This window comes from Akebia trifoliata, chromosome 16, assembly GCF_017979445.1.
Source record: "Akebia trifoliata isolate Shusen 1 chromosome 16, ASM1797944v1, whole genome shotgun sequence".
NCBI classification, from domain to species: domain Eukaryota; kingdom Viridiplantae; phylum Streptophyta; class Magnoliopsida; order Ranunculales; family Lardizabalaceae; genus Akebia; species Akebia trifoliata.
In genome coordinates, this window is record NC_141390.1 from 25,082,929 (window position 1) to 25,099,057 (window position 16,129).

Sequence of the window (16,129 nt, forward strand, 5' to 3'; positions counted from 1 at the left end):
TAGCGACGACTATCGACGGCCTCCCTGGCCGTCGCTAGATGTCTTTTGCGACGGTATTTATCTCTATAGCGACGGTCACGGCTGTCGCTATAGCCCTATTTTACTGTAGTGGGAGTTTACTACAAAAAAGAATTTTTTATTTTTTATTTTTTATATGCTTGCAATGCTATGTAGTGTTTTAAATAATTTATAATAGGAGAGATGCATCATTGTTGTGTTTTTATTTATTTTTGCATATCAATAGGATTAGGAAAAAAAATTTATGCATTTTTTATTTTCTTATTTATTTTTGCATATCAATAGGATTAGGAGAATATGTTTTTATGTGTTTTTTTTTTTATGTTTTTACATCGGTAGATTAGGAAAAAAAATTTATGCATTTTTTTATTTTCTTATTTACTTTTGCACATCGCTAGGATAAGGAGAATATTTTTGTACATCTCTTTTATTTATTTATTTTTATTTTTATTTTTTATTTTCACATGTTAATAGAATTAGGAGAATATTTTTTTTCTTATTTTTCAATCATCTTGCTTGAATCGGATTTATATGGCGTATGATGATAGAGGTTTAGACTTTTTGTATTAGTTTAAAGTTATTCCATGTGATTAGTGCATTTCGTGTCTTAATAAATATGTATGTCATTGAATAAACCATCACCACTTATTTCCGTACATTCCAATGTTGAAAAGGCCAATTCCATACTGGGGGCAAGACCACATCAAAGAAAAATCACCACCTTTCCCACTTCACTTCAACAAAGATCACAATCTCATTCGACTTCAAACTCAAAGTTAGACATCTTAGAGTCTACTTCAGTTGATGACGAAGGGTGGACAGTTGTCACTCGTCGAAAAAGACGTCCTACATATGTGCCAAGTCCTTCTATTTCGAAACCAAAGAGAAATAGAAGAAAGTCAAAACCAAGTACAGGGTTAAAGAAACGAAAGAGAGCAACAAAGAAGAAGGCTTTTCGAGTGCCGCTCGCAGACCCTGAAGACATCCTTCAGCAACCGCCCCGTGTGCCGGTTACTCTTCTAGAATTTTTACCCAAGAAGCTTTTGAAAGAAGTTTGCATAGTTTCATGTCATCAAGTGGAAGCATAAATGCTAGAAGATGATGTCGGTGATAGGTCTACTTGCAGTAATGGAGATCAACAACTTGAGAAAGACAATAGCATTTCGGAAATAGAAGATTCACAAGTCGACTTGGATTTGTCTAGTGAATTCCAAAAAGTTCAGTTTACTTCAAAGCAGAGCTCAACTGATTCAAAACAGGAAGTTCGACCTGACATAGATCCACAACGAGACAGTATGTGTATGGCCACAATCACCTTCACTAACGAGGATCTCCAATTAGGGTCTCGACCTCACAATAGACCTCTTTATGTTACAGGTTATGTGAGGGAAACTAAAATTCAAAGAATCCTCTTAGATTGTGGTTCTGCGGTCAACATCATGCCAATTCGTACTATGAAAGAAGTTGGCATTTCATTAGATCAATTTGCTCGCAGTAAGTTAATGATCCAAGACTTCAATTTGGGTGGTCAGAGAGCTATCGACATGATAAGAGTCAAGCTTTCTATCGCAGATTTGGAGTCAACAGCGCTCTTCCACGTGATTCATTGTAAAACTTCATATCACTTGCTTCTCGATCGACCGTGGCTGCATGAAACTGGGGTAGTACCATCCACGTTACATCAATGCTTCAAGTATTACTAAGATGGTGTGCAGAAACGTGTAATAGCCGAAACCGTTTGACAAGGCATAAACATATTTTGCAGATGCGAAATTCTATTTTGAAGGGATGTCATTCAAGAAGCACTTCCAATTTCGGTACCTCCTTCTAGTAAGCAAAAACATGACAAAGGAAAGCATATAACGAAGGATGCCGAGAAAATTTCTCCTGGTTTTCTGCTTCAGAAAGAACATAGTAAGAAACAAGAACCAGAAACTCGACAGATCAAGGTAGGTCAATCAATGGTGGACGTGTCATCCACAGTTGTATTGCCAACCCCAATGCTTCGTTACGTGCCACAATCTCGACGAAAATCGAAAAAAAATCACATTTCGAAGAGATTTCTTCAAAGACCAAGCCTTCTGTCTCTAAAATCGAATTGGAGACGTTGAAAGAAGAATTAACCTTTCCGGTTACACCTCTCCAAAAATCTTACATAGTAAGGACTCCCGTGGAAAACGTTCTCCCAACTATGTCAATCGCAAAGAACCATGAAGACAACCTCGCAAAAGTAGAGTCTAAAAGTTGGTTCGGTCCTAAAACTTCCAAGTTATTCAAGATTGTCAGTTATGGAAAAGGTGAATTGGTGCAATTGGGTGAACTACCATAGACTGATCAAATTCATGGTTTAACTATAACACAAGTCAAACTCGTTCGAGCTGAAGAAAAAGTTTCATTCACACGAGCAGGACTAGGTTATACGCCAGAGGCTCCAATCAAAATTTTTAAGATAAAGACGGCTTCTTCACAACATAGTACAATAGAGGTCATCGATGAGTCTGTAGAAGAAACACCAGTTCCACGAACATCGGTCTTTGATCGAATTGACCACATCTCAACCACGTCGGTATTTGATCGATTGGGTGCTTTAGATGATCATCATGATGTAAAAATTCATAAACCTCGTGCGTCTGCTATATCTAGACTTGGTCAGAATGTTGGAGCAAAAATACGAAGAGAATCGCGACGTCGACCTAAGTAAATAAATAAACATATGGAGCATAAATATAGTAGTGGCTTACATAGCACTATTCCATCTCGTATGAAATGATGAGAAACTTTAGAGGTCTCGATATCAGATGCATTGATTGTAAAGCGACGCACCATCATCCTCACAAATCAAATGAGCAATAGCAAAGCTTCAACTGTTGAAACAGACAATTCTGAAGATGTCGTTTCGATAAATCATATTATCATTAAGGAATTTCCTGAAGAAGATTCTACGTCGTTAGATGAAGAACTTGAAAATGCTCCACCGATCTTTGAAGAAGGCGAACAAGCTACTGTAGACGACTTGAAAAAAATAAATCTTGGGACAATTGAAGAGTCGCAACCCACGTTCATCAGCACTCTTCTAAACCAGCATGAAGAATCCAAATACCTCAAGTTACTACAAGAATATAAAGACATATTTGCTTGGACTTACAAAGAAATACCAGGACTTGACCCGAAGATCGTTGTTCATCAGCTCGTAGTTAAACACAAAGTTCGCCCAATAAAATAGGCACAACGTCGTTTTCGACCCGAGTTGATACCACAGATTGAGACAGAGGTCAACAAGTTGATAGAAGCTAGTTTTATCCGAGAAGTAAGTATCCAACATGGATTTTCAACATAGTTCCGGTAAGAAAGAAGAATGGGCAGATTCGAGTATATGTCAATTTTCGTGACTTGAATAATGCATGTCCAAAAGATGATTTTTCGTTCCCAATCATAGAACTTATGGTTGATGCGACTACAAGACATGAAGCCTTGTCTTTCATGGATGGATATTCTGGTTACAATCAAATTCGAATGTCGCCAAAAGACGAGGAGCTCACAGCCTTTCGTACCCCAAAAGGTATATATTGTTACAAAGTTATGCCTTTTAGACTTAAGAATACTGGTGCAACTTACCAGCGAGCTATGCAAAAGATCTTTGATAACATGCTACATGACAAGGTGGAATGTTACATTGATGACCTAGTAGTGAAGTCAAGGAAAAGAGAAGATCACTTACAACATCTACGTGATACCTTCGACAGATTACGGCGGTACTAGCTCAAGATGAATCCATTAAAATGTGCTTTTGGAGTCACCTCGGGTAAATTTTTGGGATTCGTGATTCGGCATCACGGTATTGAAATCGATCGAAACAAGATTGAAGCCATTCAAAAAATACCGACACCAAAGAACATTCATGAACTCAAAAGTTTACATAGTCGACTTGCCTACATTCATAGATTTATCTCAAACTTAGCTGGGCGTTGTCATCCCTTCAATCGATTGATGAAGAAAGATACATCATTTGAATGGGATGAAGCTTGTGAGAATGCTTTGAAAAGTATCAAGGAGTATCTTCTCAAGCCTCTTGTTCTTTCTGTACCAATTCCCGAGAAGCCACTGATTCTTTATATTAGTGCACAAGAAATGTCACTAGGAGCATTGTTGGCTCAAGAAAATGCCGAAGGAAAAGAATGTGCATTCTACTACTTGAGTCGAACTCTTGTTGGAGCAGAAGTAAACTATTCACCCATCGAGAAGACATATTTAGCGCTCATCTTTGCTACAAAGAAACTCTAGCACTACATGTTGTCGCACACAATCCGACTCACTGCGCGAGCTGATCTACTCAAGTACATCATGATAAGGCCAGTCTTGTCGGGAAGACTAGCTAAATGGGCCCTTCTCTTATCAGAATTTGAAATTATTTACATCCCTAAAAAGGTTGTAAAAAGGTAGGCGTTAATCGATTTTCTTACTGATCATCCTATTCCGACTAAATAGGAATTGTCTCACGACTTACCCGACGAAGAAGTATTCTCTATTGATGTGCTTACAGCTTGGAGAATGTTCTTTGATGGCACAGCTCGAAGAGATGGAGCGGGAGGGTAGGTGTAATTTTTATCACCCCATAAAATGAAGTATTGCCATTCTCGTTTGCCTTGACGAAATTATGTTCAAACAATGTTGTGAAATACCAATCTCTGATCATTGGTTTAGAACTCGGGCTAGAGATGAAGTTACACCAACTCTATGTGTATGGGGACTCACAGCTTGTCATCAACCAACTCTCAACAGAGTATGACGTTCAAAAACATGAGTTGGTACCTTATCACCAGTATGCTACACAACTTCTAAGTCAGTTTAAAGACGTCATCATCAAACACATACCAAGAACTGAAAACAAGTAGGCTGATGCTTTAGCTAGTCTTGCTGTAAGTTTGGCTATGCTAGAAGGAGTGACAATGAGTATCCCTATCTACCATAGGTGGGTAATACCTCCTTTGATAGAGGAAAATGGTGAATTGCACGAAACAAACACTATCGAAATAGTTGAAGTCGCAGATTGGAGACAACCACTTATCGATTATCTATAGAATGAGAAGCTGCCAGACGACCTAAAACATAAAATCAAAATACGTCGTAGGACACCTCGATTTTTATATTTCAACGATAAGTTATATCGTCGCTCTTTCGACGATATCTTAATGAGATGTCTCGGAGATGATGAAATCCGAGATGCTTTAGAAGAAGCACACTCTGGAGTGTGCGGTTCACATCAGTCAGGGCCAAAACTCCATCACAGTCTGAAGAGGATGGGATTTTACTGGCCTACTATGGTGAAAGATTTTTTAAAACATGCAAAAAGGTGTAAAGCTTGCCAATTTCATGGAGATTATATTCGTCAACTACCGGAGTTTTTGCATCCTACAATCGCATCTTGGCCTTTTGACGGGTGGGGACTTGATGTCGTTGGACCACTTCCAAAATCCTCAAGACAACATCTTTATATCCTTGCCGCAACTGATTACTTTTCTAAGTGGGCTGAAGCAGTTCCCCTTCGAGAGGTCAAGAAAAAAATGGTAGTTGATTTCATCAAAAATAATATCGTCTTCCGTTACGGCATTCCACGATATGTCATTACAGGTAATGGAAAATCTTTTAGTAATACGCTGATGGATCAATTCTGCATGAAGTTTAACATTAAGCAGAGATGTTCTACAATGTACAACGCTGCAGCAAATGGACTCGCCGAAGCCTTCAACAAAACTCTATGCAAGCTTCTTGAGAAGGTTGTCTCAAAATCTAAAAAAAATTGTCATGAACGAATTGGAAAAGCATTATGGGCATACAGAACCTCATACCGCACCTCCACACAAGCCACATCTTACTCAATGATTTATGGAGTTGAAGTTGTTCTCCCATTGGAACGGCAAATACCTTCCCTAAGGATTACGATCCAAGAAGGTTTGACCTGCGATAAGAATGATAAGTTACGTCTGGCTGAACTTGAAGCATTGGAGTAAAAAAGATTGGAAGCACAACAATGGCTAGAATGCTACCAAGCCCATCTGTCACGTGCATTCAATAAGAAAGTTCGACCACATTCTTTTCAAGTTGGCGATTTAATTCTTGCTGTACAACGACCAATCATCCTCTCACACCATTCTGGAAAGAAGTTTGATCCAAAATGGGATAGGCCTCATGTAGTGAAAGAAGTATACACTAATGGTGCATATCTTCTTGTAACACCAGAAGGATTACGTCTTAGTGCAATCAACGGGAAATTTCTCAAACGATACTATGCTTGAAAGAATCTTGCTCCCCAACACGAGCCTAAACTGTTTGACAATGCTCCCCAGCACGAGCCTAAACTGTTTGACAATGCTCATTATCGTACGAGCTTAAACTATATGATACTCTTAACCCGCATGAGTTAAAACTGTGAACGGTCCCTAAAAAAAAAATTTTGAGCTCGCTAGAATGAAAATTCGAAAGGGCGAACTAGGAAAAACTTAGAGCATTATCCATCTGAACTACGCTATGGTTTGATCCCATTTTGGGTACGTAGGCAGCCTGTAAAGTTACTTCAGGTTCAACCACATCAAAAAAAAAAATCATCATGCTTAATAATGCTCTGATTTTAAAGATTGGCCAACCGACTGGACAAATGATTCGTCGCATGGTTTTCTAACCAGTTAACGTTTGTCAACTAATTGACATTGTGATGCTGTTAGCCAGTTGACGTTTGTCAACCAGTTGACGACATCCACTCCTAAGCATTACTGATAAATAGTTACTTTAGAGGTTAGTCAACTAGCTGGACAAACAGTTCGTCGCATGGATCTTTTACGTGCATAAATCTTGTGTCCCATAATTCTGCAAGCCAGTTGACGTTTGTCAGCCAGTTGACATCATCCACTCCTAAGCATTACTGATAAACAGTTACTTTAGAGATTAGCCAACTAGCTGGACAAATAGTTCGTCGCATGGATCTTCTATGTGCATAAATCTTGTGTCTCGTAATTCTGCAAGCCAGTTGACGTCATCCACTCCTAAGCATTATTGATAAACAGTTGCTTTAGAGGTTAGTCAACTAGTTGGATAAATAATTCGTCACATGGATCTTCTACATGCATAAATCTTGTGTCCCGTAATTCTGCAAACCAGTTGACGTTTGTCAGTCAATTGACGTCATCTACTCCTAAGCATTACTGATAAACAGTTTCTTTAGAGGTTAGTCAACTAGCTGGACAAATAGTTCGTCGCATGGATCTTTTACGTGCATAAATCTTGTGTCCTGTAATTCTGCAAGGCAGGTGACGTTTGTCAGCCAGTTGATGTCATCCACTCCTAAGCATTATTGATAAACAGTTACTTTAGAGGTTAGTCAACTAGCTGGACAAATAATTCGTCGCATGGATCTTCTACGTGCATAAATCTTATGTCCCGTAATTCTACAAGCCAGTTAACGTTTGTCAGCCAGTTAACGTCATCCACTCCTAAGCATTACTGATAAACAGTTGCTTTAGAGGTTAGTCAACTAGCTGGACAAATAGTTCGTCGCATGGATCTTCGACGTGCATAAATCTTGTGTCCCGTAATTCTGCAAGCCAATTGACGTTTGTCAGCCAGTTGACGTCATCTACTCTTAAGCATTACTGATAAACAGTTGCTTTAGAGGTCAGCTAACTAACTTGACAAATGGTTCGTCGTATGGTTCTTCTACATGTACATCGTTTATCACGCAATACTTTTAACAATTTAACATTGGCCACCGTTAAGCAGATTAACAGGTAAATGTTCTAAAAGTTGACTGATAAGGGTTGTAAGTTCTCAATTGGTAATTCTGGTTACAATTCATAAGAAAGGAAATGCGAAGGTGACAAAGTTCAAAAAAAAAATAGAGAAGGAAAAACTAAGGTCCATACCTTCCTGTGGTTTCGAAGCTGTAGTCGAGCTGCAATTAACCCAAAAAAATCATATCTTTATATCAATATTATTGGTAATCCTGGATCTGTAAGAGAAAGAGAAGTTCCAATGAAATTCATTCACAAGTTTTGAAAGAAAAAAAATATGGGAAATTTTAGAATAAAGAGATTACCTTGTACACAACTTAGAAGATCAACAGTGAATTCTGCTGCTTTGATATTAATAACGATATCGACCACCTCTTTAAGGAGTGCTAGTGCAAAAGATCGCATTCAAAATATGTTGATGAAAGGGTCTATGGGCAGCCTCCACTACGTGATTCTCTAAGAAAGGATAGATGTGTGTGCTAAAAAAAAAAATCAGAAATAAGAGAAGACAAACCTTCTACAACAACTTGTGTTCTATTTATAAGAAAATAGAACCCTACTCAATGAGATGTGAAATATCGAATTAAATATTTTGAAATAAAAAAAAACTCTCGTCGGTGCGTTCTATCAATAAGGAAATTGAAGTCCAAATTTCTTTCAAACTCTGTTTAATCGGAAGAAAAGTCTAATCGAAGATTCCGATTCCAGATCAATGAAGAATTTCAAATCCAAAAAGGTTTATCTAAATTAGGATTCGATCTTAAAGATTTCTAATGGAATAAATCTACTAATTAGATGAAGTTTCAAAAAAAAAAAAAAATACATAAATAAAAAAATAATAATAATGATTTGCGACCCATTGTGAGTCCGCTCAACTGGACCCGATTAACATTGAGGTGACTCAATCAAGATCAGCCCCAAAATCTAAATCAGTCCCAAAATCTTGGGAGCTTCTCAAGATCAACCCCAAAAAATCTGAATCAGTCAAGTTCAAATAAGAATGATTGAAAAAAAAAAAAACATTCCATCAAACGTTTCTTCAATTCCGGATTTGAACCAAATCTTGAATAAAAAAAAAAGTTTGAATAATGAACGGCTGTGGAGATGATGAGAGAACTCATAGAAATGCTTCAAGGTTCGTCGAAAAACAAAAGAGAGAGAGAGAGAGAAGAATACCTGTAAGTGGCTGCAATTAGAACGTGAGTAGATGCGCCGTGGTGAAAATTGCTCCAACGAAAAATAACATAAAAGGAAGAAGGGATCAAAACCGAGTTCGTGTTTCAAAAAACCTACGAAACTCTCCCTTCCATGGCTGAAATCATGACTGAGATCTGAGAGAGAGAAGCTTCTATAAAGCTCTTAAGAGTGTTCTGCGTCAAAGAAGAGGTTTTGGGTTTTAGTTTTGTTAAAACTTATATCGGCACTCTGATAAGGTCCCAATAATGTGATTTTGGGACCGTAATTTCCCGGATTCTATCATATTATAAATGCTAGTTCCTTTAAATAATTACAAAATTAAATTATTTATCCAAATTAATAGAGCTAATGAGATTTTATTGTTAATTGTAGATAAATAAAGCGCACGTGGAAGTTATCAAATCGCGAAACAACTACGGTTACAATACGCGAGCTGAAAGGAAGTTTCCAAAAAAACCTCAATCGATTTGGGCGTCACGTCACCGCTCCGCGGTTAGGCTTTGGTGCTCCACGGTGATTTCGAGGAATTTTTCCTCGAGATTTTCCCAGAAGCTTCCAATTGCTTCGGTGGTTGTAACTGAATGGGTCGTTCGAATCAAATCATCCACCAAACCACCCCGATTACCCGAATACGAACACTATAAATTTGAGGGTTGATTTCAAAGAAGGGGTCCCCTCTTGGGTCCCTCTTAGGCTCTTATCTTCTATAATTTTCTTTAGTTTCTTCTTTTAATTCTCTGTAATTTTTCTTTTGGGTGAGCTTTTGAGAGGAGTGAGAACATAAAAAAATAATCCATTAGCTTTATTGTAACTCTTTTGAGAGATCATCAAGGAAGGAATCAAATTGCAACACTATTCTACCTTCTCTTCTCCAACTATCATCTTCTTGCTTTTATTATTGTTGCAATATGATCCTTGCGATGATCGGCTAGATCCTCTTTAGAGAGATCAAGGATATCGGAGCAAATTCATTCTACTCATGTTATTTCAATTCTATATTTCTGTGTTTAATGTTAAATCTGTGAATCTCTTCATGATAAGATCATCTAACTCATACTTCTAATTCAAGCTTTGATGAGTATTACTTAGATAAGTTCAAGAACACTCATGCTCTGTGATGAATGGAAGCATAAGTCGGATAATCTTGCCTAAATCAGAGATTTTCATAGATACTTTTGGGTTCCAATCAATGGATATATTGAATCATCTTCCGATCCACGAGCAATGACTTGCTACGTGGATTGAGTCATATTTAGAATTAATTAGCATTTTGGATGACTTGCAATGGTAGACTTGAGCTCTCTAAGCCCTTTCTCACTAGTTTCAATTTCTCTTTTCTAGTGCTAATTTTCATTTTCTAATTTGTAACAAATCTGTTTTGTCTTTAAGAAAAATCTGTTTTCTAATTCTGTTTTGGCCTTTGTATCCGAATGAGATTTTGAATCTTCAATGTCCCTGTGAAATGAATTCGACTTACCAAAGTCCATCTCTTAAATCTCTATCTCTGCATTTATTTAGCAAGCTTTACAACCGATCACACTCCAACGTTTTACTTTTTAAACTCCAACTCTATATTGATACCCCAAATATCAATTGTTGAAGCCCAACCAATATTCATCATTATTTGCTACAGCAAAAGCCCAAGACTAATGCAACTGTTTTAAGGCTTGGTTTCTCTCAAGATGCTTTCTAAAAAAAAAAAATTTCGTGAACTCAAGAAAATATTTTCTTGAATTGTTAAAATCCATGGACCTCTAATTTGTGGAAGCCACGTAGGTTGAAGTTCTGCATTGTTAACTACTTCAAACTCACGTTGTTACAATCCACCAGATAAGTTCCCAAAAAAAATATATATATATATATATATATATATATATATTGGTGTTTGTTTATTGATGATTGAAGAGTTGCAAGGTGAAATCACGTGGCCAATATCTCTCAATTCAAGCATTCATCCGCTCAAAAACAAGATCAAGGATGCATCGCCTTCAATTATGTTGCCGTCAACTCATCCTTGAGGGGGCATTTGTAGGCATCAAAATTTCAAGGAGGCATTTACAAATTGTTATAAACAAATATCCCTAATTTTATTAGTGGGCCTGAAATCAAAATTGAGTCCATTAAATGGGAATGTGCCTCTTACAAGCTTGGGTCTTGGGTTTTCGCAAATAAAGTCCATGATCCAGCAAATCCAAGTGATCCATATTAAATATTGGGCCTTATACCCAAATAAATAAATTTGGCCCAATAATAATTCATAAAATCTTTAAAATTGGATTTGGACAAATTTAGCCTTTTAAATAAATCAATTAAACCTTCTTAAGTTGAGGGTATAATTGGAAAGCTAAATTACCTTTAAGTCTATAAATACAAGAGCCTCTCTCATTGAGAGGTGATCGGGATCACTTTCTCTCAGAAGACAGAAGCTCTCAAGCCCTCCTCCAGAGACAAAACAAGGTTTTTCAGAGATCTGGACTCCGACTAAAGAGAAGATTAAGCATAAAGCCCGTCTCCGGAAACCAAGAAGACCTTCTCAACCGATAAAACGCGAAGCACGGAGAGAATAAAATCTACAGAAGCCTCTACAGAAGATCAAGCACAAAGCAAAGACATCGTCAAAACATCTTTCTCAACCGATAAAGCACGAAGCCCGGAGAGAAGAAAAGCTACATACATCATCACTATTATTTTTGTACTTGACTGTTGATCAGAGGAAATACTGAGATCTGTATCTACTTTTCATCAAAAATCAATAAAATCATTTGCGATTATTTTTCACGAATCTCGAGGTAGATCTGTTGAAATTTATTGGAAAATCCCACATGAATTGATGATGATGATTCTACTGTGACTTTGACTGTAGTCTTTGTATGTTGACCATAGGATGATTTTGGATCGTAGTAGAGACCGGTCATCTTGATCGGGTGGGTCGGTGCCTAATACCTTCTGAAACCCGTAATCTGACCCCTTATCCATCTCTCTGATTCGAGGATCGACCATTTAGAGTTAATTTTGATTCCTAGACCTAAACTAAGTGACGACTTCCATTTTTCAAAAGTCCCCCATTTAATAAATCAGACCCCTATCCCCGATTTAGTGAAGAGGGTCGAGGCGATTTCACCTTCCTATTCATCAAATTATAGCCATGCAATGTACAAGTATAGCCAAAGGTAAACTTGTAACAGTTGCATCAACCTTCAAATTACTTAACCAAATGGTATCTGATAAAAAAAAAGGAGAGGAAAAAAATAACCAATAACATTAGCATCAAAGAGGAATCATCTCTAAATAAGAACATGTGTTAACAACGCTGTCAATGAATTGTGACAAGAACCTAAGGCAAAATGAAATTGATAGGATAGAAACTCAAGTTGAATAATTACGCAGTGCACTGCATTGTTAAGGCTTTTGCCTAGAGCACATGAACACTCAAGCACTCATAACAGTTCATTCTTATATTGCTTTTTATTATTGATAAAATTAAAAGAAAAAAAAAAATCACCTTCATAGTCTAACAAAATTGAATTATAGATGTGTTGGCATTGTAGAGTTCTCAAAGGTGCTTATCAGATACCTGATGTTGGACTCCATGACTTTCATTTTTTGGGTTCAAAAGGACAATTTAAATCATCAACTATCCTGCATTATTCTAAATTTTTTTCTATGCTGAAAACAGAAAGAACAGAACCTCTTGAATAAACAAATCAAGAACCAAGGATGTTATCTTATGGATATAACTATGAACAATAATGTACTGGGTTTGATCCCACAATACTCATAAAAAAGTTGCCTTTTAACCAACTCAGAATATGGTTGAAGAAAACCCATGTTTTGATCTATAATACTTAAAACAACGAGAGAGATAAACACTGGAACTGCTTAGTCTATCATTGAGACAAATCTACATACACTTCTATGTATAAATACAAAACAACATCTTCAAGACTTCAACAACTCAAACTAACCTTCCTGACAACCTGGAGAACACTCACAGTTAATCTCAAGATCACCATTGAGAAAAACCCTAAGTCTTCCCCCCTTCGATTGGTGTGATCAATGATTCAAGTTATCAAGATTGACATCTAAAATCATTGAGATCAACCTTGTTCCAATCGTCAAGATCACCATTTATAATCGTTGCTATCAAATATTGAAATCGTTGATTCGAAGTTTGAACATGAATCATCAAGATCAACAATCTAATTGTCAAATCAACCTTGATACAATTGTTGATCTCCACATTCAACATATATCAATGAGATCGATGATTCAAATTGTCTAGGTATACAATTTGATTGGCTGTACTTAATGATTTGGATCATCAATCTCAACGATTTGAAATTGGTATATTATTAGGGTGAGAATGTATTAATAAAGAAAGGTTTTACTATCTAAGTTGTTAAGATATTGTCCCAAACTCAATAGGGCTCAAAATGGGCCAGGTTTGGGTTGGATCCGTGTATATCAATATCCATATCTGAATTTTTATTTGGATAAGTGAAAATCATATATGAACCATTTTGATTTCACCAAATCTAGCTTTGACCTGACCGAAGCCCTTGATTCGGGTTAAATAATTTCAGATCATTCAACATTTCTTTTTGTTATATTTCTTTTATAACTGCTATAATATTCTATTTTAGTGTTATAAGTCTTTTATTTTATAATAATTCATATTATATTACAGTAGTAACTTTAAAATATATATACATCATGAACCAGCCTCAGCTGATCTACCTCATTGATTACGCCTGTTTTCACCCACCTTTGTACCTTCAAGCCTCGTTCCATAAGTTCATGGAACATTCTAGACTAATTAGCAAATTCGTCATTTTCAAAATCCAAACTGTACAAAAAGACAGGCCAGATCATAGGAGCATAAATCAGTCCAAGGTTACCAGTCGAGGACTTTCTTTTAGAATACATTGTTTTCTTTTATTTATAATTCAACTGTTACTAAACATTGAAAGAAACACAAACTTTGCATGCAAATGGATTTACTTTGTGTGTGCAAAGCAAAGGGCTACTGAAAAAGGAAAAAAAATTAATTAATTTGACCCAAGAAAGTGGTCGAAAATCCCTTCATACACTGGTGCTGAATTTTGGCCTAAGAGGTTATCTTAAATGTCACATCAGAACCCTAAAACAGTTTTCTTGCAAAATCATATCAGAAGGGAAAATAACTATTCAAATACAGATTCCCCCCCCCCCCCCAAAGAATAAGGAATTAACATTATACAAATTGCCTAGTATTTGCCTGCCTCACCTGCAAGGAGAAAAAGCGTACAAAGCCAAATAATATCCAACAGCGCTGCCCTCTTCTCCATCCCTTCAGTTGAAATTAGAAAAGAATACCCAACATTAAAAACTAAACCAGCATCAAAATTCAAGCTATGTTCTCACATTTTTTTTCCCAAAAATACACCAATCGTGCAGTAAATAGTGTGTCACGGGCATTTAATGAACTGGGGTGTAGTAGTTGTAGGTTTTCTAAGATTCTTTTGGACGATCCCCAGGCAGGCCAAATATGCGGAGGTTTTAGTCCATTGACCCTACTGCCATATATTTTGCATCTGCACCAAATTTCACACACGTTGCTTTGCCTGCATTCGGCACAACGTACAATACCCAAAACTCAGAAACTTCACCAATCTAAGATCATTAATAATTTCACAGCACTAATGATACATTTAAGCATATAAGGAAGGAATGTTTCCTGTACAATACCTGTGCCTGACAAATCAGGGAAAGTTTTGATACATTTCCATTCTGCCTTGATATTGGCAACTTGGTAAATTTTGTAGTAATTAAACTACTTTAATGAGACTGTGAGATTCCAAGTATTCTACAAAATAGTCTGTTAAAATAACTGCATTTGTAAGCATTTAAACATCAAGTGTAGTCAAAGATTGGTGTGTACTACAATTCTAAATTGAATTCCAATTCTTTGGGATTTATTGGATTACCGACCTTATGTCTGAGCCCGCAGTTGCAAGATAACTTCCACCATAAAAGCACCAAGTATTGTCAAGTGAAGCAGACACCAAATACTTTTGGGTGGCATGGATTGTAACAGCTTGCACCTGACAGAATTAATAGACATGTTTCCAATAAAAAAAAACAGGCAGAAACACTGCTAATTTAAAATAACATGATCGAAAATGGAATAATACAATTCAGTATATGCAATCTACTCAACTTATAAAAGGACAAATCCAGGGAGCAACTTGAGAGTTTTCATTTATTTATTATAAGTATAAATTTAATTAAAAGAAAAGAGAATGTACAAAGGCAGTCGGGTGACCTACCTCACAACAATAAACAAGAATTAACTCGAACACAACTCCCATCTAAAGACAAAATCTTTGAAGAAAACACCTTTGAACTCTATAAAGTTTACGCCAACAAAATAATAACCCGAGAATACTTAATAGGAGCTCATGACCCAAGAGCTAATTTAAAATAACACAATGCAATAATACAATTCAGTATATGTAATCTATTCATCTTATAAAGGAACAAATCCAGGGAAAAACTTGAGAGTTAAGAATTATACATGAATAAAGTAGGTATCTCATAACATTTAAGCAAACCCTTACATATCTGCAATTATTTAGGAATGCAGTTAGATTGAGTGGTGTCCTTCTTGCATTAAAGGATTGTCCATAGAAAGAATGCACAGCCATGATTTCTGTTGGATATGTGGTGTAAGTGCTCCTTTTTGGAATGATAATTTTTATAAACTTGTTTTTTTCCGATTAAAATTAATTGGAATGATAATTTTTCTGTTCTACTTGTTTTGTTACCCGTGTCTTGTTTTTATTCTAAAACCATCAAGCATCACATAGTTTTAAATGTTATAATTGGGAACATTCTGTTCTTTTCAGGCCTGTTGTTCTGTTTTGTTCGTGGAGCAAAGAGAAATGTATGCCACATATAATGATTTAGCCACTATGCACTTGTTATTTGCTTTTACATGCTATGATATATGACATGGCCTAGCTCATCACACTTCTTCATCCCTCTTTCAGGTGAAACCTTTCATGATGACTGTCCACTATTGATGTTCACTTTGAAAACATACAAACATTTCATTACAATCATTGGATCTTAATAGTCGTCGATCAAATCAT

At 36.5% G+C, this 16,129-nt stretch overlaps 1 protein-coding gene across 1 annotated transcript; it reads left to right on the forward strand.

Moving 5' to 3' along the window:
* Positions 1-5,675: 5,675 nt before the first annotated feature.
* On the forward strand, positions 5,676-6,026 carry LOC147383026 (uncharacterized). Its single transcript, XM_086427262.1, has one exon. It carries the CDS (start codon positions 5,676-5,678, stop codon positions 6,024-6,026), a length of 351 nt encoding a protein of 116 aa, XP_086283388.1.
* Positions 6,027-16,129: the final 10,103 nt, after the last annotated feature.

Excerpts from the sequence above, each read along its gene's own strand:
- LOC147383026 (XM_086427262.1), top strand. The coding sequence starts at position 5,676 with ATGGATCAATTCTGCATGAAGTTTAACATTAAGCAGAGATGTTCTACA.